This window comes from Natrix helvetica (genome assembly GCF_964273705.1).
Source record: "Natrix helvetica genome assembly, chromosome: 1".
NCBI lineage: Eukaryota > Metazoa > Chordata > Lepidosauria > Squamata > Natricidae > Natrix > Natrix helvetica.
Window position 1 is genome coordinate 307,642,402 of NC_138548.1, and position 26,116 is coordinate 307,668,517.

Consider the following 26,116-nt stretch of genomic DNA (forward strand, 5'->3'; position numbering starts at 1 on the left):
AGTCAGGAGCAACAAGCCTGGGAAGATGGCAAAAGCAACAGTGGATTCTCCCCTTTTGAGCAATAAATTGTGGCTGCTGGTTTCCTGCTGTGATTAACCACAGAAAAAAAACAGTCTGTTCCTTTTCAGGCCAGTTGCTTGTCGAAAACTAGGTGCCAATCATTTATGCAGAGAGAATTTGTGTATGTGAAAATAGAGGTATTCCTTAACTTATGACCACAGTTGAGGCCAGAATCTCCATTGCTACATGAGACAGTTGTTAATTGAGTTGTGCTTATTTTACAACCGTTTGCCTTAACCGTTGTTAAGTAAACCACTGTAGGTGTTAAGTGAATCATGCAATTGTTAAAACAAATTTGGTTTCCACCCTTGACTTTGCTTGTCGGAAGCCAGCTGGGGAAATTACACATGGTGATCACATGACCACCACAGGACAGTGCAACTGTCCTTGTGTATGTCTCGGTATATGTCTCTGTTATATGTTTGTTTTGTCCACATATTTATTTCATATGTTTCATTGTACGCCGCCCCGAGTCCTTCGGGAGAGGGTGCGGCTAAGAAATAAATATTTATTTATTATTATTTATAACTGTCATAAGTACATGCCAGTTGCCAAGTGCCTGATCATGTGGCCATGGAGATATTATAACGGTTATGAGTGTGAAAAATAGTCGTATGTCACTTTTTCAGTGCTGTTGTAACTGAACTGTCACTAAATTAATAGTTGTGTCAAGGTCTACCTATATATATATATATACATGTTCTCTCTCTCTCTCACATATACATGTTCTCTCTCTCTCACACACACACACATACAAACAATTTCTGAAAATGGCAGAAAAGTCTAACAGCTACATAAGCTCATCAATTCCCAGAATTTCCATCCCTTTCTGCATGTCCCAGACCTCTATTCCCTCTTTCCTTCCCCAGAATCTGGCCCTCGGTATCCCTACTGAGGGATAAATCTTTTTTGCAAGTCCAGTGGTGAAATCTAAAAATTTTCACTACTGGTTCTGTGGGTGTGGCTTGGTGGGCATGGCTTGGTGGTCATGTGTCCAGGTGGGCGTGGCTTGGTGGCCATGGTCATGTGACCGAGGGAGCTCAAAAACCAACTTTCACACTTCACACACAAACGACACAAAAGCTGCACAAGTAACACACAATGCAAAAGCAGCTGGACTTCATACAAAATGGCCCCTGCAACAAGCAGGAATCTCACAGAGTCACGGTTAGGACTAATAGATAGTAAAAATGCTTTTAAAAAGTAAAAGAAAAAAACGAAAAAGGTTCCTCCATCCCGCAGCACAGCTGATTGTCAAACAGCTGATAGTCGGAACCTTTTTTTTTACTTTTTAAAGCATTTTTTTTACTACCAGTTGGGTGAATAGGTAGTAAAAAATGCTTTTAAGAAAGTAAAAAAAAAGGTTCATCAGCTGTGCCACACGATCATGGTAACCTTTTCTTTTACTTTTTAAAAGCATTTTTTACTACCGGTTCGGGGGACCCGAAGCATTCGTTACTACCGGTTCCAGCGAACCATCCGGAACTGGTAGCATTTCAGCCCTGGCTGCTGCCCTCAAGAAATCATTTTTCTTTGTTTTCAAATCAGCCTTTTCCTAGCAAGCAATTTTACACATGGGCCACATTTCTCTGAAAACAGGCCAGATTTTTTTTTTCTTTGTCATCAGGAGGAGTCGCCTTTTGAAGGTTCGTGAAAACTGAAGAGTAAAACAACAATAATGAAGGAGGATTGGAATATCATAGCTTCATTTATATGAAAACATTTCTGCTATTTCTCTTTGTTTTTCTTTCTTTGAAAAATCTCCATGTTTTAATACCAGCATGAGTTAGAACCATTTTGAACAACCATGTATTCATTTGTTAATTTTGTATATCTTTGTCATTTTAGATCTGTCCAGTGAAATTGTTCCATACTCTGAAACAGGTATGAGGTGCACATCAGAAGCTCTGCTTTTTGTTATAGAATCTGAGGGCTTCTAAGTAGAGAATCAGTGGTGTCGTGATTAAAGCATCAGGCCATGAGTTCTAGTCCCACCTTGGGCACAGAGCCAGCTGAGTGACCTTGGGCCAGTCACTTTCGCTCAGCCCTAAGAAGGAGGCAATGACAACACTTCTGAAAAACCTTGCCAAGAAAACTGCAGGAATCCTGAAAATCAGACACAACTGAATGGAAGGGGGGGAAAAACTAAAGCCCAATCCTTTTTCTTCCTCTCCACTACTTTAATAATAATAATAATAATAATAATAATAATAATAATAATAATAATAATAATAATAATAATAATAATAATAATAATAAAATAAAATTTTATTTGTTAGCCGCACCCTCTCCCGAAGGACTCGGGGCGGCATACAATAAAAAACACATAAAATACAAATATGGACAATACATACACAAGAATATAGACGTATACGTGTACGTGGAGGAGGTAGACAGATGAATGGAAACAATTAAAATCGCAATTTAAAATCCCCTAAATAAAATTACAAAATTAAAAACCCGTCAGGAGCGATATGATCAAACTATGGTTGAGCCAGGCCAGCTACTTGGAATAGGTGGGTCTTGAGCTTTACACGGAAGGAGCGGAGGTCAGAGGTAGTCCTAATATCCGGAGGGAGGTCATTCCACAGGGCTGGGCCCGCCACAGAGAAGGCTCTGCTCCTAGGCGCCGCCCCTCGGCACTGTCTGGTGGATGGCACCTGGAGAAGTCCCTCTCTGTGCGAGCAAATGGGTCGCAGGGATGTATGGGGCAGAATACGATCCCGCAAGTAGCTAGGTCCTGAGCCATGGAGCGCTTTAAAGATCGTTATCAGGACCTTGAAACGCACCCGATAGACCACAGGAAGCCAGTGCAGCTCACGCAGGAGAGGTGTCACATGGGAGTACCTTGTACTCCCCATAATTACCTGCGCGGCCGCATTCTGGACCAACTGTAGTCTCCGAGTGCATTTCAAGGGCAGCCCCATGTAGAGAGCGTTACAGTAGTCCAGGCGAGACGTCACCAGCGCATGAGTGACTGTGCGTAAGGCATCCCGGTCCAATAGGGGGCGCAATTGGCGCACCAGGCGAACCTGGTGGAACGCCCCCCTTGCCACGGCTGTCACATGGTCATCCATGGACAGCCGGGCATCCAGGAGGACGCCCAAATTGCGCGCCTGCTCCACGGGGGCAAGTTGTACGCCCCCGATGGCCAGAGATGGGATTAACTGGTTGAACCGGGGGGCCGGAACCCACAGCCACTCCGTCTTGGAGGGGTTGAGCTTGAGTCGGTTGTCATCCATCCAGACCCGTACGGCTTCCACACACCGGGACATCACTTCGACGGCCTCGTTGGGGTGGTTCGGGGTGGAAATGTACAGCTGAGTATCATCAGCGTACAGATGATATCCCACCCCGAAGCCACGAATGATCTCACCCAGCGGCTTCATGTATGTGTTGAACAGGAGTGGCGAGAGGACCGACCCCTGTGGCACCCCACAAGTAAGGGGGCTTAGGGTCGACCTCTGCTCCCCTGCCAACACACGTTGCGTCCGGCCGGAAAGGTAGGAGCCGAACCACCGCAAAACGGTGCCCCGGACCCCTAACCCCTCCAGTCGGTGCAACAGGATACCATGGTCGATGGTATCAAAAGCCGCCGAGAGGTCTAATAGGACCAGGATAGAGGAACAGCCCCTATCTCTGGCCCTCCAGAGATCATCCACCAACACGACCAAGGCCGTCTCTGTGCTGTGCCCGGGGCGAAAGACGGACTGGCACGGGTCTAGATAATCATTTTCCTCCAGATGTCGTGGAAACTGATAAGCCACCATACTCTCTACAACCTTCGCCAGAAAGGGAAGGTTGGAGACAGGACGATAATTGGCCAGCTCCGTAGGGTCCAGGGAAGGCTTCTTGAGCAAGGGTCTCACCACCGCCTCTTTCAAGGCGGCCGGAAGAGACCCCTCACCCAACGAAGCGTTCACTAGGCCTAGGAGCCAGTCACGTGTAACCTCCCAGGATGCCAGTACAAGCCAGGAGGGGCACGGGTCCAGTAAACATGTGGTAGGTCGCAGTCGTCCACGCAATCTGTCCAAATCCTCGATGGCAACCAAGTCAAACTCCTCCCAGATTGGTTTCTCAAGACTCGCCACGGACGTCTCCACTGGGCCACTGAAAGGGACCCAATCCTTCCGGATTTGAGCGATTTTATCCTGCAGATATTTCCCAAATTCCTCTGCCCTACCCTGTAAAGGGGCCTCCCGCGGCCTCTGAAACAGGAGGGAGCGGGACACCCGAAACAGGGCGGCAGGGCGGTTCTCTGCGGATGCAATGAGAGCGGCACAATATTGACGTTTGGCCGCTCTCAATGCCACAAGGTACGTCCTTAAATGGGCTTGTACCTGTGTTCGGTCAAATTCGGAACGGGAGGATCTCCAACGACTCTCTAGGCATCTCTTGCGGCGCTTCATCACCCTTAGCTCCTAGGTAAACCAAGGGGCCAGGGTGGATCGTTGCCGCCGGAGAGGCCGCAAAGGCGCCACCCGGTTCAAGGCCCTGGTAGTCGCATTGTTCCACGCGACCACCAGGTCCTCTACCCGAGGGCGGGTCAGGGCTACAGGAGGTGGCCCAAGCTCCATCTGGAACCTATCTGGTTCCATCAGGCGCCTGGGGCAGAACCATCTAGTGTTTTCCGGTTCCGCCTCCCCGCAGCGGGGGGTAGCACCAGGGAAGTCAAGTCGGAGGAGTGAGTGATCTGACCATGACAGGGGAGTGATGGTTAAGTTCCCTCCTCCCAGATCACTCAACCACTGGCCAGAGACAAAAACAAGGTCCAAGGTGTGACCTCCCTCGTGTGTCGGGCCCTGAATCAATTGAGTCAGGTCCATGGCTGTCATGGAAGCCATGAACTCCCGAACCCCCTCGGATGCTTCTCCCACCGATGGCAGGTTAAAATCCCCCATCACTAAGAGTTTGGGGGTCTCAACCGCCACCGATGCGATCAGCTCGACGAGTTCAGGCAGGGCCGCTGATGTATAGCGAGGAGCCAGGTATACTATCAGCAGGCCCAACTGTCTCCCAGGGCCCCATTTCACGACAAGGGATTCACACCCGGACGTCTGTGGCATAGTGGACTCCCTCGGCTCTAAATCCTCCCGAATAATCACTGCTACCCCACCGCCCCTTCCCTGGGCCCGGGGCTGGTGAAATGCTCGGTAGCCTGGTGGGCACATTTCCACGAGGGGTAAACCTCCCTCGTGGCCCAACCAGGTCTCCGTTATTCCCGCGAAGTCCGGCTCCCCCTCCAAAATTAGATCGTAAATGAGGGGGGCCTTATTAACAACGGACCTCGCATTGCATAGCAACAGCCTCAGGCCCTGGGTCTGCAGTTCCTGACCACCTAGAATGCGGGGGTTGGTACAAGCGACCGGGTGTAACCAGCACTCACAGTCTCCCAACCGACTGCGAGTTCTTAATCTGTCCTCGTATCTGCCCCTCCCTATGACCGTTGGAATCAAAGAGCCCTGTATTGGAACGATATCCTCCCCCTCCTCCTCCCTTCCGCTCCTTCTGCTCGTGACCACACCTGGTGACCTGGCTCTGTCATCACTCCTGACCTGACCCACCCGCCCCCCAACCCCTGAACCCCTACAAGTTTTTAAAAAACTTTTAACTAAAAAACCCCTAAGTCTCCGCTTCCTCCAATTTGGCATTGCCAATTTTCATGGATCTCCTGTCTCCTCCTGACCTAGTTGCAGGTGTGGGCTACTACAGGTTCATCCACCTTCAGGAGAACCCGTAGCTAACGTTATGGCTGGTTTGGAGAACCTTCAAATCCCACCTCCAGCTGGCCCTGCCCACTCCTCCCTCCCACCCCACCTCTCCCAAGAGTCTCCATGCGGCCCATTTTGGATGTGAGGTAAGTAAGTGCAGGGCCCACGCAGAGGCTCAGGGAGAGGCTCCGGCCTCCGGAGCTTCGGCAAGGCAGTTTTCACTCTCCCAGAGACTTGAGGAAAGCCTCTGGAACCTGGGATGGCGAAAACACCCCCCCCTCTCGAGGTGCAGTGGCTCACTAGGCCACACCCACCATGGCGATGCCCACCTAGCAATTGGGGAGAGAACCCGTTGCTGAAATTTTTGAAGCCAACCCCTGCCTAGTTGGCATGTTGAGAGACCAAGAGAATAAACGGAGGCATTTGGAAATGAATTTCCTTGGCTGCCCTGGTTTATGCAAGTAGCAAAACAAGCTGGAAGAGCAGTCAGGAAGGTTCAGCACTGAATCTCCTGCAGGGAAAGATCCTCAGTGCAAGTTTGCCCCAACCTTGAAGTACTGGACTACAATTATTCATTAAATTAAGTTCATTAATTTTGTTTAAGTTAAGCTTTTTAATATTTTTTTCAAGTCTGTCGTTGTTCCTTGTGGTAGAGTTCTTGGTGTATTGTGAGGTTAGTTGTTTGGTTGCAGATATTTCATTATCAGGTTAGATAACCTCATCAATGTTAATGAAGGTGGGGTTTGCTTTCTGTTTCTGTAGAGTAGCTTGCTCTTCCAGTGTTGGTTGGTGTGTGGTTTTCTCCTTGGTAATGTCTTGATTTGTGTATTGTTTTCTGCTTTATTATTGGCCTGGTGTTAATCTGCTAGTGGCTGCTGCAACAAAGGTTTTATTTTGTGTTTTGCATCTTTTAAAAAATAATATAATTGTTTGAGTCAATGAATTGCAATCACAGCAGGGTGATAAACAAGAAAAGTGATACGAAAGTGAAAAATGATACAAAAGTGATAACCTCACAATTATCAAATCTTTGTAGTTGGAAAAAAAAACTTTCTACTGTATATAATCCACATGTCCTTGGCACACACACATTCTAAACAAGTCAGGCTTGTGGTTTCTAAACAGGTTTTTTTTTTAAGGAAAGGCCTAGATTATTGAACTCTATGCAGTCGTACATTTAAAAGTAAAGGTTCTGAGCTTAAGAAAGTTTGTGTCTCAGAGCTAAAGAAAGTTTAGGACAATCCAGCACAAGAATTCTGGCTGGCCGAATGATATTTAGAATTCATTCATTACAGTGAATATTAAATAATGTTTAAGAAAACAGCAAATAGAACACCACTGAATATCACAAACTCCAACATGATCTCTTACAATAATAGAAATCCTTCTTGATCTGTTGCAGACTGTTAGCAATTTTTCAAAATCATTCTTTATATCTTACTTATGCAAACAAAAATGAATATGGTCTTATTTCAAATATCTCAAAGCAGCTGGGAGAACTATCATTTCCCGCTCCTCAGTTCTGTTGTAACAAGCATGATATTATGCATAAATGAATTCCTTTTAAAACAAAGAAATGCCTTTTTAAAATGCAAACTTGTTATTTACCAGAAAAATCAGGGACAGAAGGAACACCTGCAGTTGGTAAATATAATCGTTTAAAATCCGTTATGTTTTCTTCTGCACAATATGTAAGTTTCATTTGTGTCATATGTTAGTTATTTGTCTAAGCACCCTTGGCTGGTAGTTTCTCATCAGAAGGGACATCATTTTTGAAAAAACAAAAATATTGTATGGGTCTCAAATGCTGGCTCTTTCGAAGGAACAGTTGATGGGACAAATTCTCTGATTTACCTTCCCTGTGCAGAGATAGGAAATATAGAAGTTTATTCTTAATGCTGTTTATCCAGTTAGTCAAGGGAGCACTATTCAGCCCCCTGATTTATAGGAAGTGGAAGAGTCTGTACAGTACGATAATTGATAGAAGTCAGTAGAAAGGTTGAATTGCTGCCCTCAGGTCACCAGTGTCTAAAATTCTAAAACAGTTCCTAACAATAGTTCTTCTCCTCATATTAGAATGCCCAAGGAATTGAGCCTACTTGATAAAAGCAGGATCTTTAATGTAAAGGGTAGCACATTGTCCCTATCCAATGCTTGATGGTAAACAGATAGTTGTCAGCTTCAATGCCTTAATTGAATTAAAGGGGCTTGGGGGTGGGTCGGTTGCCAAACCATACATTTTAATTCAAATTTCATTTCTCACAGTGTGTGACAATGGTGTCTGTTACTCAAGATGGTGGGTGCCAAGGATTCGGAAAGATGGTAAGACTATAACTGATCACAAACTTAAATCACAAATTCTTCTCTCTGTGAGGCAAGGCTTAAGCCCAGATGTTTAGATTTCTATCCTAGACTGCAATAACTAAATTTAAAAAAGAACATTCATATCCTGTGTAAGATCAGCGCAGGGAAGAAGAGACAATAGGCTCGGGAAACTTTCAGCAACTTTTATTTCCCTAGCCGCTGCAATACGAACTGCCAGCAGGCTGCTGGAGCTCTCGATTTATTGAGCTCCGTCAGACTAGCCGGCCAATGACAGCAATTTAAAATTCCCACAGTTTGACGAACCAATCCATGGGGACATGCAAATCTGTACGTACGTAAGTGACACCTTGTATTTTCCCTATACACAACATTAACATAGATAAGGTGCAAATCATATCCATATAAAGATGCTTTTTTCTCTAACCATAGTTAGGTTTTTTTAACCTGAAAACGTTCAGCAATTTTATTTATTTTATTAATAAAATTTTATATAGCTGCCCATTTCACTAAAACAAACTCTGGGCTGTATGCAGCAATGAGATAAAAAGAACCATATTAAAAACCACAGATCTATAAATCCATATCAATAAACATCATAGAAAACTAAACAAAGAAATCCTAGACAACCAGAGGAATAAAAATGGCTACCTCAACAATAGAGACAAAATCTGACCATTCAGAATATCAAAAAGGATGGGGCCAATATAATGTGGGGGGCAGGGGGCGGGAAGGATATTCCATAAGGCAGATGACACAGCAGAGAAGGCACATCCCCTATGCTCCGTCAAATGTTTCACCCCTCGCCAGTGTAACACGCAATATGCCCGCTGTTAGATACCAGAATCAGATACAATGGTTTACACCAAGGTCCTCTGTTCCAGCGAGAACAGAGATTCAACCTGATTGGTCGAAGGGTCTGACAGCTCCTTATAAAAGGGCTGCTGTCAGACTGAACCTTTGCTGGATTGTACATAGTTGTTTCAGAGTTAATAAAGAGCTGTTGCTGCCTAAGCCTGAGTGTGCCTGTCCTTTACCCAATCTAACACTGGTCATGAGGGTGGGATTGGAAGGCAACTAGGCAAACAAAAAGAGCACAACAATCCAGCAAGTAAATCCAGCCCGGAGCTCGGCGCAGCATTGAGCAGCCATCTTTGAGCGGCAAATTCAAATGCGCTCAGGGACACAAAATGTCAATGCACACCCCACCGACTCCGTACAACCCAGCCACCAAGCACTGGGAATCCTACATGTTGAGGTTCGACTGCTTCCTTGAAGCCAATGACCTCATAGGCCTTTCTGAAGGCCGGAAAAGAACATGTTCCTGAGCTACTGCGGACGATAGGTGTTCGAGACAGCAAAGGACTTGTCCGAGCCAATGCCATTCCAATCAGTCGCTTGGTCGGTGCTACAACAGATGCTGAGGACACACTACACTCCCAGACCATCTAAACACGTCCAAAGGCACGAATTCAACATTCATAACCAGAAAGTGGGTGAATCCATCAATGAATATGTTGCGGCGCTCAGAAAGGCCACAGCGTACTGCAAGTTTAGAGATCTCGATGAACTGATACTTGATCGCATTATATGCGGTGTTCGAGACATTGGCCTGCAGAGGAGACTACTAGCGAAATCTAATCTGATGCTCCAAATTGCCCTAGACGAAGCCAGGGCCACTGAGTTGCCGTTAAATCTACGGAAACCCTGCAGCACCAAAACAGTCCTAAAAGTGTGCGGAAGAGCGCAGGCGTGCATCACAAGGCTACAGAGTCTGAAGGCTCGGAGAGCCAAGATGACAGCTACCACATGCGCAGTGAGCGCACCAAGCCGAAAATTCAAACTGCATTTCCCACCTTGCGCCAGCTGCAGAGGAGACCATCTCAGAACACATTGCCATTTCTGCGACGCAATCTGTCAAAGCTGCGATTGAAAAGGGCACATCGCCAAGGTATGCAGAAGCGATCACCCTGCTACAGCCTGGAAGCACAGAAGCTGACATAACCACCAGCAGAGGCCCAACCAAGGGTCATGGCAGCCACCACAATGGTGAACAGAAGGCGATACCAGAGTCGCCTACCACACCTCCATAGGCCAAGTCCGTACAAAGCGGCCAAAAAAGCTGAAAGTCACAGTCCTCATCGAGGACTCTCCATGCGAAATGGAGATTGACACTGGGTCATTCTTGACCATAATGCCTTGGGCAGCTCTCAAGCAGACTACCCCTAGCCTTAAGAAGCAGCAACTATGGATTCCTGACACCCGCCTTCGCGACTACCAGGGGAACAGAGTCCCCATCGTGGCCCAGGGCACCTTCCGGGTGAAATTCAAGACTTTCTGCGGCCAGCTACCAGTGACGGTAGTCAACGGAGACCTGCAGAGCCTCCTGGGGCTTGACTGGTTCGAAGCCCTGGGCCTAGAAGTGACCGGAATCAATGCCATACGAGAAGAAAGCACTGAGGAACTCCTTGTCAGGGGAAAAAACACCCTGTTAGAGACCGATGGACCGTGGCTGATTCCCTTCTGCATATCTTTTGAGATATTTAGAAAAATAAGTCTTTAAAAGTATTCTAATTAATAAACAAACTTTAATAATAAAATAAAACAGAAAATAACTAATTGGTTACATTTTGATAATGAAAGCTACGTTTGCCAAAGTTGGCTGCCGAACAAAGAAGAGAGGAATTTTGGAATGTGTTACACCTGCGCAATAAAGCTTTCTTAGTTTAACTCTTGAGTGTCAATTCAGGCAGTTCAGGCCTAGCAAACTTTTTAACATCGTGACACCCCTTCTTTTGCTAGTCTGGGCTGACATCATCAAATCATCAATTAAGGCACATCTTCTTTCGCAGATATTCGTGTTGATTTGCGGCGAGTGGTTTGTTAAGCATGTCTGCGATCTGATCATGTGTAGAAACATATTGCAATTTAACAAAACCTTGCTTAACTAATTGCTTTGTGTTTTGATAACGAATGTCAATGTGTCTGGACCTAGAACCTGTAAAATGTGACTCAGAAATATAAACAACAGATACATTATCTTCCATCACGGTGATTGGTCGAATCGGACGTGTCCAGATATCTGTGATCAAAGCATCAAACCACGTTAGAGAATTACAAGCATCTGAAACACAAGCATATTCAGCTTCAGTAGATGAACATGAAACAAAACTCTGTTTTCTCACTTGCCAGTAAACAGGACAACCATTTAGGAACATCATGTAACCAGAAGTGCTTTTGCGTGACTTCTTGTCGCTCGCCCAGTCGGCGTCGGCAAAACAAATCAACTTTGGTTGATCAGTGTGTGTTGGTTCTAGCAATAACTTCATGTGCTTAGTGTGTTTTAGGTATTTCAACAACTTCTTAATGCATGACCAATGAAATTGTGTTGCCTTACCTACGTGTCGTGATAAAAGATTAACACTAAGTGCGATGTCAGGTCTGGTCCAACTACTAATGTATAATAGTGAACCAATGACTGAACGATAAAGTGTTTGATCCTCGAACTCAGGACTTGGTTCATGTGTTAAGTTGTGAAAATCTGTTTGCATGGGTGTCTTTGTTGTGCTAGCATCTTTCATGTTGCAATGATGTAGAATGTGGTCAATTTTCTCCTCTTGTGAAAGACTAAACCCCTTCTGTGTCTTTTCAATTTGAACACCTAAATAAGTGCTAATGTGTCCTAAAGATTTTAGTGTGAAGTATCTCTGCAAACTTTTAGCAAAAATCTCACTCATTTTCTTATTTGGACCAATATAAACAATATCATCAACATAAACAAGAATTATCTCATATGCATTGTTAGATCTTTTTGTGAACACGCATTCATCAGTTTCGGACTTAATAAAGCCCATTGAATTTAGTTTGTCAGTAAGACATAAATACCACATTAAACCTGACTGTTTCAGACCATAAAGACTTTTGTTCAGAAACCAGGTATCCCCTTCTTGCTTTCGGAATCCTGGAGGGCTTCTCACGTAGATCTCTTCATCTAGGTCTGCATGTAGATAAGCTGTGTCCACATCAAATTGGAAAACTTCTAAACCAAGAATAGTTGCAGTGGTTAAGGCAATTTTTACACTTTCAGTTCTGACTGTTGGTGAGTAAGTGTTTGTGTAGTCCTCAGGATAACGTTGAGCGAAACCCTGAGCTACCAGTCTGGCTTTGTATAAAGACTCACCATTTGGTTTCTTCTTGATTCTGTAGACCCATCGGGTGCCAATGACTTTCTTGTTTGCTGGAGGTTTTGCAGGTGTGAATACATTAAGTTTCTTTAAACTGTCCATTTCATCCTGCATTGCATCATACCACTTGTCTTGTTCTGAATCAGGAAGCTGTTTGATTTGTGTGAATGTCTCTGGAGGAAGAGTAACGTTGCAAATCAAAGGTAATGGTGTTTTTGTCAGTTGCCATGAATAACGTTGTGGAGGGATTCCTTTTGTGGCCCTCTTGGAGCGTCTAGGAACAACAGACCAGTCTTCTTCTTCTTCATCATCATCATCCTCGTCCTCACGTTCGTCGCTAGCATCAGCATCCGCGGCTTGAGAAGACGGAACATCAGGTTGTGAAGAACTGGTAGAAGGAATATCTGCCTGCGAATTGTCATCAGGCTGCGTGGCATCTGGAACACCATCTCTAGGAAAATAAACTTCAGGATCATTGGAATGAATCCTGGACCAGTCAATGTCTTCCTCAAAATTAGCAGATTGTGAAATGACAATCACATGTTTAGTATCAATGAATTTGTACCATTTTGAATTATCATCAATACCCATAAATCTCAGTCTCTTTGCTACTGCACCTCCCTTTCTTCTTTGACTTAAGGGAGTGTTCACCATAGCATATGAACCAAAAATGTGGAGGTTCTTGAGATCAGGCTTGTAGCCATACAGCATGTAGAAAGGAGTTTGATTGATTACACTGCTCCAAGTACGGTTGACAATGTAATTTGCATATTTGATTGCTTCACCCCAGTATGCGTTACTGAGATTGGCATCTTCTAGAAGACAACGCATCATGGTTTGTAGAACCCCTTGTCTTCTTTCTACGACTCCGTTATGAGCCGGTGTATATGGAGCAGATGTCTGATGAAGAATTCCATTCTTACGCATCCAGTCCTGGAAACGCTGAGACATGAATTCTGCACCACGGTCACTCTGGATTCTGGCGATGCGAACTTGGTATTGTGTAGAAACAAATGCTGCAAAGTCTTTAAAGATCTGAAAGGTCTCAGATTTCTCTCTCATAGGATATACAAATCCATATCTAGAATGATTATCTACAATTGTTAAAAAATACTTTCTGCCACCAAGGGTTGGTGGGAAAGGACCCACTATGTCAGTGTGTACCAAATCAAAAATGCGTGTTGACCGGCGTGTAGCGTGTTTTGGAACTGGAGCCGCCTTGGATTTAGCCTTTTTGCAAACGGCACAATCCAAAAACACCTTACACCCCTTTAGATCCAAACCTTTTGCGAACTCCGGCATCTTTCTAAGAACACGGAAACTGGCATGCCCCAATCTTCTGTGCCACTTGTGAATACACCTGGAATGCAAAGGTTTACCAGTTAGTGAATTCTCAACATTAACAGTTTCATGAGGACCCTCGGGCTTGCCCTGAACAATCTGTTTCTGTTTTCTTTGTTTGTTGGCTTTAGGAGCCTTTGGCACAGTAACGCTTTCTCTCTCTGGGACAACTCTCTCTGGGTTTGCGTTGTGCCTTTTTGGAGTTTGCATACTTGCCTGTGCTTGCCCTTTAGGCTTTGGCTTTAAGTAATAAACACCACCAATCAGCATGGTTTCAGCAACAATATCACCATCTTTAACTAAGTAACTTGCTTTTTCGAGGTGGTGAACCTGGAACTTTAACTCTCTAGACAAGTGACTTTGACTAAGCAAATTACTGGTTGCTGAAGGTATGTAATAAACATCAGGGATGTGTGTATCGAGCTCTTCAATGTAAACAGTTCCTTTTCCCATAACCTTGCAAGTGTGGTTGGTGAAGGAATACAGTTCTCGATACTCGGGCTCTGGTTCGCCCATCTCTGTGAAAAGTTCCCTTCTATGGGTAACGTGCACAGCTGCTCCACTATCTAAAGTCCACAAAAGACGTCTGTCGAACTTTGGATCAGGTTGTGGAACGTTGGTTATGGCCAGTGTTGCAAGCGGAGCTTGTGGATCACGCCTTGGACCACGACGACCTTGTCTTCCGCCTCTACCTCTGCCTCTGGAATCTGTTTCTCTGGGCTGGTACGTGACGGGAGCTGGAACTCGTTGGGGACAATCCCGGGTGTCATGTCCCACACGGTTGCAGGTGTAGCATTTTGGCATCCTTGGAGCGTAGCCTCTTCCTCGGAAGGGACGTCTGGCTGGAGCCTTTGACGTTGGAGGTCGTTGCAGATGTGGGGTAGCTAACCTGATAGCTTCGTCTTCCACTAAAAGTCTGCAAACGTGGTTAACTGTGCGTTGAGCAATAGGCACGTAGTTAATCTTTGCAACAGCATCTTTCCATTCATAATTCAATGAGTTAATGATGATGCTAATCATTTGGATATCATCGATTACATGGCCATTTTGTCTCAATTCACTTCTCATTCTTTTCAGTTTGGTCAAATGTCCACCAATTCGTTCACCAGGTTTCAACTTCGAACCATGGAACTCAGACATGAGCAAACATGAGGATTCAATTGAAACGGGCCTGTAGCAATCTTCCAAAATAGCCCATATTTCTTGGGCAGTTGCATCAGGTGGAAAGATACCTTGGATCTCAATTTCCATTGACATGAGTAAAGTCGTGATAGCTCTGTTTTCGAGGTTTCTTATTGCAGGTGTCCAGGGTTGACGGGGAGGATTAAAAACCATGGAATATGTGCCTTCTCTTCGAAGCAAGAGCGCAATTTCACTGACCCAGGCTTTATAATTCTCTCCTGACTCCTTTAATTTGGACTCACCAGTCAAGGGGGTGACTGTGAATACCTGCTGAGGAACAATTTGTTGCTCTGGTTGCAAATCTGGTTGTTGAACCAGGGGATGCTGGGGTTGCATCATTGGCCTTTGCGTGGCAACATCAAATTGGCTTCCTCGAATTCGCCTTTGGCTTTGCCTTATTCCATCTAGGGAGGATTCAACACCGCCAGGAGGTGTTGAAGACTTAACCTCTGGAGACAAAGTTTTGGCTTCTAAAGGACTCATAGACATATCTCTGAAAATCTGGTCCAATTGCTTAATCTTTTGCTGTAATAATTTTTCTCCGCCAGCAGATGGCAGTGCAGCTTCACTTTTTGGCTGCCTCTCCTTTTTATACGTATGCGGAAGCTCGGTTGACTCAAAGGGACCACGTGACCTCGGTGACGTGTACATGTCTCTTTGTTCTAATTGACCAATGAACTCTGTGGGGTGTGTCTTAGGCTGTTGTTTTGAAGAAGACAAGATGGCGTCCTCAGACATTTTGGGAGTGGGGGAGCTTCTTCTACTTCGCCTTATCTCCTCAAAACACACTCTCGCCTCCTTAACATATCTTTCTAAACGTTCTATTTGATATAGATAGCTTTGCATTTCTTGCTCACCATCTGGGGGAATTTCATAAAATCTGCTTTCTGCGTGGGAGGAATTTTCCTCTGCCGGCAGTTGCCGTTTAGACTTTTGCCGTTCATTAATTGTATCTTGATAATGAGGGACATTTACTGACCTCAGTCCGTAGATCTTGCCTTCTGTAACTCCTTCCCCCATTTCTGGCTCAGCACCTTGTTGCTCCTGGAATACGTTTTGATCTTGCTTCTCTGTGTCCGAGGGAGCCTCTTTGTCAGAGGAAGCTGATTCATCTGTGTTCGCCCCATCTTTCTTTTTCTTTTTTTTCTTTTTCTCCGACATTGCTAATTAGGCTTAGTCGGTTATCTTTAGATAGCATGAAGGGAAAATACAGCCATAAATTGTAGTCATCTCAGCTGGTCATCAAAAGCCATCCTCTGCATACCAAGTTGTCAGGGGAAAAAACACCCTGTTAGAGACCGATGGACCGTGGCTGATTCCCTTCTGCATATCTTTTGAGATATTTAGAAAAATAAGTCTTTAAAAGTATTCTAATTAATAAACAAACTTTAATAATAAAATAAAACAGAAAATAACTAATTGGTTACATTTTGATAATGAAAGCTACGTTTGCCAAAGTTGGCTGCCGAACAAAGAAGAGAGGAATTTTGGAATGTGTTACACCTGCGCAATAAAGCTTTCTTAGTTTAACTCTTGAGTGTCAATTCAGGCAGTTCAGGCCTAGCAAACTTTTTAACATCGTGACACTCCTTAAGGAGTTCAAGGATGTCTTCAGCACTGGTCTAGGTAAGTATGTGGGGATCCCAATATCTTTTCATTTGGACCCCAATGTAGCCCCCATCAGGCTAAAACCCAGGAGAGTACCTTTCGCTCTCAGCCCTAAAATTGATTTGGAACTGGACAAATTAATAGGCCAGGGAATGCTAGAGCTGGTAGGCCACGCACGCTGGGAGACCCCTATAGTGACACCTGTCAGATCTGATGGGTCTGTCCGCATCTGCACAGATTACAAGTGCACAATAAATAAAGCCTTGCAGCAAAGCGCTTATCCTGTACCCATTGTACAGCATTTACTACATTCATTAGGCCCTGGAAAAGTTTTCACAAAATTAGACATGGCGCAGGCATACCAGCAGTTGCTTCTGGATGGCGCCACGGCAGAGGCCCAAACCATTGTGACGCACAGGGGTGCATTCAAATGCAACTGCCTGCAATTCGGAGTTATATAGCCCCTGGACTGTTCCAAAGCATCATGGAATGGCTTTTGCAGGGGATTCCAGGAGTCCTCCCCTATTTTGACAGGGTACCTTGGTATCGGCTGCAAATAAGGCCCAATTATTTAAAAGATTGAGATCTGTTCTGGCCAGAATCAGAGACAAAGGCCTCCGCCTCAAAAAGGAAAAATGCCAAATTAATGTGCCAAGGGTTGAATTCCTAGGGTATCTCATCAACGGCTCTGGGATTCACCCAACAAAAAAAAAAAAATTAAGACAATCCAGGACACACCTACACCTTGCAATCAGACCAAGCTGCAGGCGTTCCTCAGGCTCCTTAACTTCTACAGTGTCTTCCTCAAACAGAAAGCCACTGTTGCTGAACCTTTACATCGGCTTCTCGCAAAGAATGCAAAGTGGTCCTGAGGCAAAGCTGAAGCAGCCGCATTTGCCTCGGTGAAGACACTGCTGTCAGCAGACACGTTTTTGGTCCAATACAGCCAGACCCTGCCACTTGTTCTAATGTGCAATGCTTCCCCATTTGGCGTCAGAGCCGTCCTCAGCCACTGCATGCCCAATGGAACCGAGGTGCCCATTGCCTATTACTCATGAACCTTGTCTGCTGCGAAGCGGAACTACAGCCAACTGGACTGTGAGGCTCTGGCTGCAGTTGCCGGCATTAAAAGGTTCCATGAGTACCTCTAGGGCCATGACTTTGAACTCATCACGGACCACGAAGCCACAGAGTCAACAGGTCAGTCCGACCTGACTGAAGAACACCCACCAACTGAACTGCGCGGGTCTGGGTGAGCCACCAGAAAGCCCGCCTACCTGCATGACTATGTCACAAGTCGGTTGATCCCATCTAAGAAGGGAGGGGTGTTAGATACCAGAATCAGTTACAATGGTTTACACCAAGGTCCTCCCCCTCCAGCGGGAACAGAGATTCAACCTGATTGGTCGAAGAGTCTGACAGCTCCCTATAAAAGGGCTGCTGTCAGACGGAAGGTTCGCTGGATTGTACATAGTTGTCTCAGAGTTAATAAAGAGCTGTTGCTGCCTAAGCCTGAGTGTGCCTTTCCTTTACCCGATCTAACACCTGCCCTGCCAGATTTAGGTTGATATAACCAGGGAGAGGCAGTCCCTCAAATTGATCAGCAAATATCCTATGTTTAATAAGTTTACAGGTCAGGCTACCTACTAGTGTGTAAACCAAATATGCTCTTTTCTCCCATAACGTGTAATCTTGAGAACTTGACTCAAGTTCTTTTCTGCTTAATGTACATGGGGAAGTATTTGCCTTACTGACTCTGGGGGAAGTTAGTTAACCTACTTAACTGCTGTTTAAGTTATAAAAATATTCATATTATGCATACAGTATATATCCAGGTGTGTGTGTGTGTGTGTGTGTGTGTGTGTATGTATGTGTATATATATATATATATATATATATATATATATATATATATATATATATATATATATATATATATATATATATATATATATATATATATATATATATATGTTGTATTTGTGCTGATAAAATAAAGGGAGACTAGTATAGATCCATTTCGAGCTATTTAGCTCTCATCAGCTAGCCATACCCTTACTGGGATTCGAACCTGGCTGATGAGAGCTAAATAGCTCGAAATGGATCTATACTAGTATCCCTTTATTTTATCAGCACAAATACAACACAAATATAAAAAGGCAACATTAAAAATAAAAATATGGGTTTCTGCCTGGATGGTTTTCTGTGATGAGCCGAAAGGACAGAAAGAGGGAGGAGTGAGCTCCCTCCCATATTTAGGCATACCAGGGGTTGTAACACACACACACACACACACACACACACACACACACACACATATATATATATATATATATATATATATATGCATGTATGTGTATGCATATGTATACATACACAAACACACACACTATTATGTTTGCATATAATTTCCAATATTAGATCTTTATTTTCATGGAAATATATGAAATTACAGCCATTAAATTAGAGCCTTAAATATTTTCTTTTCTTTTTTTAGATGAATTCTTCCATTTTGTCATTATCTGTTTTGCTGTTGGAATGTTATTAGTCTGCTATTATAAATATAACAGTAAGTGGACATTACAATCTATTGATTTTACATGGAGAAAGAGAGAGCAAAATATAATCTCATTCATAATCTCATTCTTTCTTTCTGTAGACTGGACAATTTCCACTGGAATTGGCTTGATGACCTTTGCTGTCCTAGAAACAACAGGAATATATTTTGGCCTTTGTGAGTGTTTCATCTGTATTGATTTGTGCACTAGTAAATCAAGCTGCCTTATATTCATAATCTAAGAGGTCACTATGACGGAAATAAGCAATTCTTTAATAACTCAAACTGTAATGGTCAGCTATATTAATTACCTATCTGGTTGCTTTTCTGACAGCGGATTTCTTGTTTCTTTTCTACTAGGGCAACGCATTCGAAATATCCTGGAATCTTTCATCCCCCTTATTCAAAGAATCAGAATGCCTGGTAATTCTTTTTTTCTTTTTCTTTTTGAAACCCTGTGCAACTTTCAAGGTGATGTTGAGAAAAAGGTCTCCACTGTCAGGGATCTCCATTTTGTCTAAGCCAAATATGACTTGTTTGGATTGGATTTAGCTCATTTGTAAAGAAGGCTACTCTTGATGAACGGTGGTGGCGCAGTGGTTAGAGTGCAGTACTGCAGGCTACTTCTGCTGACTGCTGGCTGCTGCAACTGGGCAGTTCGGATCTCACCAGGCTCAAGGTTGACTCAGCCTTCCATCCTTCTGAGGTTGGTAAAATAAGGACCCAGAATGTTAGGGGCAATATATTGACTCTGTAAACCGCTTAGAGAGGGCTGTAAAAGTACAGTGAAGCGGTATATAAGTCTAAATGCTATTGCTACTGCTATTATAAACTGGTTTATAAACCATGATTTATACTTAGCTGCTTGTGCAAATCATAGAAAATAGATTAATAGGGTTGGAAGGGACCTTGGAGGTCTTCTAGTCCATAGGGTCCCTAACCCCAGGTCCACAGACCAGGACCGCTCCACAGACTGTTGGGAACTGGGCTGCGCAAGTGTTAGATGAGCATGAAACCATCCCTTCCCGCTTGCTCGCCACCACCATCATCACCGCTGTCGGTCCATGGAGCCAGAAAGATTGGGGACTGCTGTTCCTAGTCCAACCCCCTGCTCACACAGGGAACCCTATACCATTCCAGACAAATGGTTTTCCAGTCTCTTCTTGAAAACCTCCAAACACCCGCAACTTCTGAAGGCAAGTTGTCCCATTGGTTGATTGCTCTCACCATTAGGAAATTTCTCCTTAGTTCTAAGTTGGATCTCTTTTTAACGATTTTACACCCCTTACTTCTTGCCCTGCCCTCTCGCACTTTGGAAAAATAGACCGACCCCTTTTCCTCCGCAACAGTCCCTCAAGAACTGGGAGACTGTTATCATGTCCCCCATAATCCTTCTCTTCGATACGCTAACCATACCCAACCTTCATCAAAGGATTTAGCTTCCAGACCCTTTACTAGCTTTGTGGCTCTTCTCTGCACTCTTTCCAAGGCCTCAGCTCTTTTTATATCATTGTGACCAGAACTGGATCCAGCAAGGTTTATTCCATAAACTCTGGCTGCACAAATCTCAGTTTAGAGCAGCACAAACCTCACCTAAGTGAAATAATTAAAAAGGTAAAGATTCCTCTGCACATGCATGCTAGTCGTTCCCGACTCTAGGGGGCGGTGCTCATCTCCGTTTCTAAGCCAAAGAGCCAGCGTTGTCCGGAGACGTATCCATGGTTACTGTGAAAGGGATCTTGGAGTCCTAGTGGACAACCATTTAAATATGAGCCAGCAGTGTGCAGCAGCTGCCGAAAAAGCCAACACAGTTCTTGGCTGCATCAACAGAAGGATAGAATCAAGATCACGTGAAGTATTGATGCCGCTTTATAATGCCTTGGTGAGGCCACACTTGGAATATTGCATTCAGTTCTGGTCACCACGATGTAAAAAAGATGTGGAGACTCTAGAAAGAGTGCAGAGAAGAGCAACAAAGATGATTAGGGGACGAGACGAAAACATATGAAGAACGGTTGCAGGAACTGGGTATGTTTAGCTTAAGAGAAAGAAGGACTAGGGGAGACATGATAGCATTGTTCCAATATCTCAGGGGTTGCCACAAAGAAGAGGGAGTCAAACTATTCTCCAAGGCACCTGAGGGTAGAACAAGAAGCAATGGGTGGAAAGTAATCAAGGAGAGAAGCAACCTAGAACTGAGGAGAAACTTCCTGACAGTTAGAACAATTAATCAGTGGAATAGCTTGCCTCCAGAAGTTGTGAATGCCCCAACATTGGAAGACTTTAAGAAGATGTTGGATAGCCATTTATCTGAAACGGTATAGGGTTTCCTGCCTAGGCAGGGGGTTGGACTAGAGGACCTCCAAGGACCTCCTTCCAACTCTGCTATTGTATTGTATTGTGGCCAGCATGTCTAAATGCCAAAAGCGCGCGGAATGCTATTACCTTCCCACCAAAGTGGTCCCTATTTTTCTACTTACATTTTTTATGTGCTTTCAAACTGCTAGGTTGGCAGAAACTGGGACAAGTAACGGGAGCTCACTCTGTTACGTGATGTTAGGGATTCAAACTTCTGAACTGCCAACCTTCTGATTGACAAGCTCGGAGTCTTAGCCACTGAGCCACTGTGTCCCACTAAGTGAAATGATTATTAAATGCATATCTAAAAGTTCATCTTTGCCGCATTTCTGCAAACATATATTAATATGTAGTTAAAAATTCATCTTTGTGATACCCTTTTCTTTGTTTTTATTATGTAGGTTTCAAAAAGCTTAACTAAGCCAGAAATCTCAAGAGCACTGCAAAAATCGTGTTTGGTTTCATGACTGCAGTGACAACTGTTACAATGTGCAAACAATATAAATGTCTGGGCTAAAGAATTGAGATCCTAGGACTGGAGCTGGTAAGATGGGATGAAGAGCTTGGGCCATCCAAACACAGCACAGACGCCATCCACAGCTCCACAACTGCCTGAAGGGAAATGGCCTTCAAGCAGTCTTTTACCAGGAATGGACTGGAGAAATCAATTCAGGATTTAAACCATGGCACATGCATATAATATAGATAGACTTTTAGACTCTTCGGAAGCTGTTTTTGTCATTGTTAGAGATGCTGGTACTGCAATAAAGTTCCTTATCTATCCCCAAGACTTGTCCTTGAATTTTCTGCCTAGTTTGTGACTTTGTGTCTGTGTCACCAGAGAGGGATTTATTATGGTGCAGATCAGAGGTTCGGCCGAACCGGTAGTGGTTTGGTGGCCTGGGTGCAAATGGGCACGAGGGCAGTGTGCATCTGGTGTGAGTGAAGCACACGCACATACAATTTTTGTGTGCACCGAACCGGCATTAATGGAGGGAGGAACCCACCCCTGGTGCAGATCTGTCAGAGATACGGTATCTATTCTCTTTCCTTGATGAGGCTTGGAACAAGGCGATCTTGCCCGAGAGTGGTAGCAGATAAGAGAATTAGATTATTTATCTAATAATGATAACAACTCTTCATTAGCATTAGCCTTAGTACAGGTAGTCCTTTCTTAAGAACTCCCCTGTTTAGCAACCATTCAAATTACAGATATAGTCCTCAACTTACACTTCATTTAGTGACCATTCAAAGTTACAACAGCATTGAAAAAAGTGACTTATGATTCTTTTTCACACTTACAACCATTGTAACATCCCATGGTCACATGACCAAAATTCGGTTCCTATTTAAGGGGGTTGCAGTGTCCTGGGGTCGCATGATCAGCTTTTGCGAACTTCTGCCAGCAAAGTCAACAGGGAATCCAGATTTCACTGAACGACCATGTTGCTAACTTAACAAATGCAACGATTCACTAGACAACTGTGGAAAGAAAAGTCGTAAAATGGGGCAAAACTCCCTTAACATGTGTTTCCCTTAGTAACATAAATTTGGGGCTCAATTCGTGGTCGTAACTCGAGCACTACCTGTATGACAGTGTTGAAAAGATGTCTGTTCTGACCTAGACTTCCCAAGAGCATGAAGCAAACTCCTTGTCCCAACAAAAGCCCCTTTTATTAACTTACTGTGAATTCTGCTCATTCACATCTACCAAAGTCTTTCAAGGGAAGATTTAGCTGGCAGGCCGATATCTGCAAAACTTGGCAAGGAGTCTTGGGGAGTCACAAACCAATTAAGCAAACTAGTTGTCTCCTGCAAACTCCACTCCCCTTTCGCTCCTTTTTTATTTCCTCGGGGGGGGGGGGGGCTTCATTGTCCACCTGTGGCCTTACTCCCAAGTCAACCCCTGTTCTTTAGCTGTTCCCTTCATCTGGCAACTCTGCGCATGTGCACACTGGGAACAGGCTCCAGCTGTTTGTCTGCCTCACTGATGTCTGACTCTGAAGGCAGCTGATAACTGGCATGCAGTTCGAGGCCCTGACGCAGAGCTCTCATCAGAGCCTTCCCATGTTGCTCCCCAACCTCCTCACTGTCCGAATCTGCTGCCAGCTCCGATGGCTACAACACCATCAGTGAGGACCTGTTTGGTTTTCACTTGAAGACAATAACCGAGGATTGTTAAGCAAACGAATCATGCAGCTGTTAGCAAATCTGGTTTCCCCCCATTGATTTTGCTTGTCGGAAGCCAGCTGGGAAGACAGCAAATAGCAATCCAATGGACCTGGGATGCTGCAAGTGACATAAATACATGCCAGCTGCCAATCCCTGAAGTTTGATCATGGGACGGTGAGGATGTGCAATGGTTGAAAATGTGGCCATAAGTCTCCCTTTTTTTGGTGTGCCATTGTAACTTCTAACGGTTGCTAAATGAATGGTTGTAAGTCAAGAACTATCTGTATCTTTCCTTTACTGCACTTGTATCCAACATGAAAAGCACTTGAAGGAGAAACTAAGGATGAAATTGTTGGGCTTATTATTCCTTTTGTGGCAATCCATACTTTTATCAAATTTGTCTGATAATAAATGCTTTTAAGATTTTATCTTTCTTTGTCTGCTGAGATTCTCAGTCATCCAGGTCGTGGTTGCCCCAAAGGTGCCTTTTCAGGAAGCAATTGGACTTTCTTGTTTTTTCTTTGAAGGCGTTTCGCTTCTCATCCAAGAAGCTTCTTCAGCTCTGACAGGTTAGTGGGGAATGGAAGGATTTATATTCCTTCCTTCCTCCCCCAAAATTGCAGACTCCAGGAAGCAGGAGCACTATCCAGGTGACCCTGAGAACACAGATAAACCTGCAAATGTTTCAATGACCCTCTAAAAGGATGCAAATTTCCCAGCTGTCTGCAAGGAATATAAATCCTTCCATTCCCCACCATCCAGTCAGAGCTGAAGAAGCTTCTTGGTTGAGAAGCAAAACGTCTTCAAAGAAACAATCCAAAAGTCCAGTTGCCCTGAAAAAGCATCTTAAGGATATTTTGTGTCTCTATCTACACCCTACGTATCTATGAAGTAGATTGGCTGAACCAAAATTGCCATTCTACTATTTTATCCACTCTGCTCTCTATGATAAACATCTTGTTATATTGGTACCGTCTTAAATTTGAAACTTGTATATAACGAGCTCTCTCCTTGGATGCTTGTAAAACTATTGTTTTAACTCTAAACCTTTTTCCAATGACAGATGAATTTATTGATGTTTCTTACCATCCTGATGAGATTCTCTCTGAAATTCTGATGGTGCCATTTGAAAAAAAAATGTAATCTATGTTGAATAATAAATTTTAATAATTGCAATTGATTCTTACCAAGATAACTTCCCTTTTCAATGTCTTTTTTTATTGCTTGTCTCTCTTTAATTTTGGTTTCTACATCTGCTTTTTTATGTTTAGATTTTTTTTATCCTGCCTTTATAATTTTTATATTCAATATAGCACACATACCTTTTTTCCACAAAAACAACCCTCTGAGGTGGATTGCGTGAGAGAGAGTGGCCCAAAGTCACCCAGCTGGCTTTCATGCCTAGGATAGGACTAGAACTCACAGTCTCCTTGTTCCTAGTCTGGTGCCTTAACCAGTAAGCCAAACCGCTATCCTAGACCTTCTGGGATACTTCTAGCCCTTAAATTTAATTGTCTTTGCTGAGAGCCTAAAATTTCCTTCTATCTCATGATAGATTTAAATTGTTGAATTTCCTGGCCTCTTTTCAGACTTTCGTATTTTTCAATTTTGATGTCTTGAGTGTTGGTTTGCACTTTTTTATATAGGTTCTCTTATTTTAGTTTTCAGCGTTTTGCATTTGATTCCTCTGAAATATAGAACACTTTACCTTGTAACTGGAAACTTATTGTTCATTTGCATGGACATTTTAAACTTCAGAATGATTCTGTCTAATTCTGATTCTTTAGATACCCTAGATCAGGGGTGTCAAACTTGCATCGTCACGGCAGCATCACGTGATATATCGGGATTTTTTCCCCATTTGCTAAACCGGGTGGGTCCTCCTATGTTCAAGAGACATTGTTTTATTTTATCTTTAAAAGATGAGAAACTGTTCTCCATATAAGTTATAATCCTTCTATGTATACATTTACTGAGGAATCACAGACTCCTCCCTCTTTTTAAACCAAAAAGAGAACAATTTTTCAAATGCTAATCTTGGAAATATAATATTGTCTTTGGCTCCCTCTTGTGGCTTCTGTAACCCCTGCAACAATTATTCAGTGCTCTGAAGTATTTCAATAACAGGACATTCTGCTCACTCTTCATAAGCGTCATAATATATAATAGTACAATCAGTGCAGATTCCTTTAACCACAGTTCATGCTATGAAAATGCTTTACAATCTACATCTAACTTCTAGAACTTGTTGTTATTTAACCCATGTAAAAGTTATACTTTATGCATACATTACAATTAAATCACAGGAAAGAAAAGTTTTACTTATCACCACAATTTTCACTTTTGGATGTTTATAGAAGTTTTGAAGTTCTCTTGAAGTCCCCTTCTGTTTCTCTAGCCTCCTCCCCAACTGTAAATCTAACTAGACTAGGGAGTGCAGTTTTCACTTTAAGATAATTCGTGAGATAAACATTTTCTGAAGCTTTTGAAGTTGTTTCCTCTCATGCCAAGAAGATTATAAATCCAATTCAGTGTGTGTGTGTGTGTGTGTGTGTGTGTGTGTGAAAGAGAGAGAGAGAGAGAGAGAGAGAGAGAGAGAGAGAGAGAGAGAGAGAGAGAA

At 43.7% G+C, this 26,116-nt stretch overlaps 1 protein-coding gene across 3 annotated transcripts in view; it reads left to right on the forward strand.

Annotated features, from left to right (window-relative positions):
* The window catches only part of TMEM40 (transmembrane protein 40), a 34,555-nt gene extending 12,448 nt beyond the window's left edge, over nt 1-22,107 (forward strand). For all 3 annotated transcript variants that reach the window (XM_081957703.1, XM_081957702.1, XM_081957701.1), the window contains 7 exons: nt 1,910-1,945; nt 7,384-7,416; nt 8,038-8,094; nt 18,907-18,978; nt 19,069-19,143; nt 19,327-19,389; nt 21,726-22,107. In XM_081957703.1, coding sequence (XP_081813829.1) covers nt 1,910-1,945; nt 7,384-7,416; nt 8,038-8,094; nt 18,907-18,978; nt 19,069-19,143; nt 19,327-19,389; nt 21,726-21,745 — 356 coding nt within the window. In that variant the 3' untranslated portion in view covers nt 21,746-22,107. The remainder of the gene's footprint in view (nt 1-1,909; nt 1,946-7,383; nt 7,417-8,037; nt 8,095-18,906; nt 18,979-19,068; nt 19,144-19,326; nt 19,390-21,725) is intronic.
* The last annotated feature ends 4,009 nt before the right edge of the window (nt 22,108-26,116 follow it).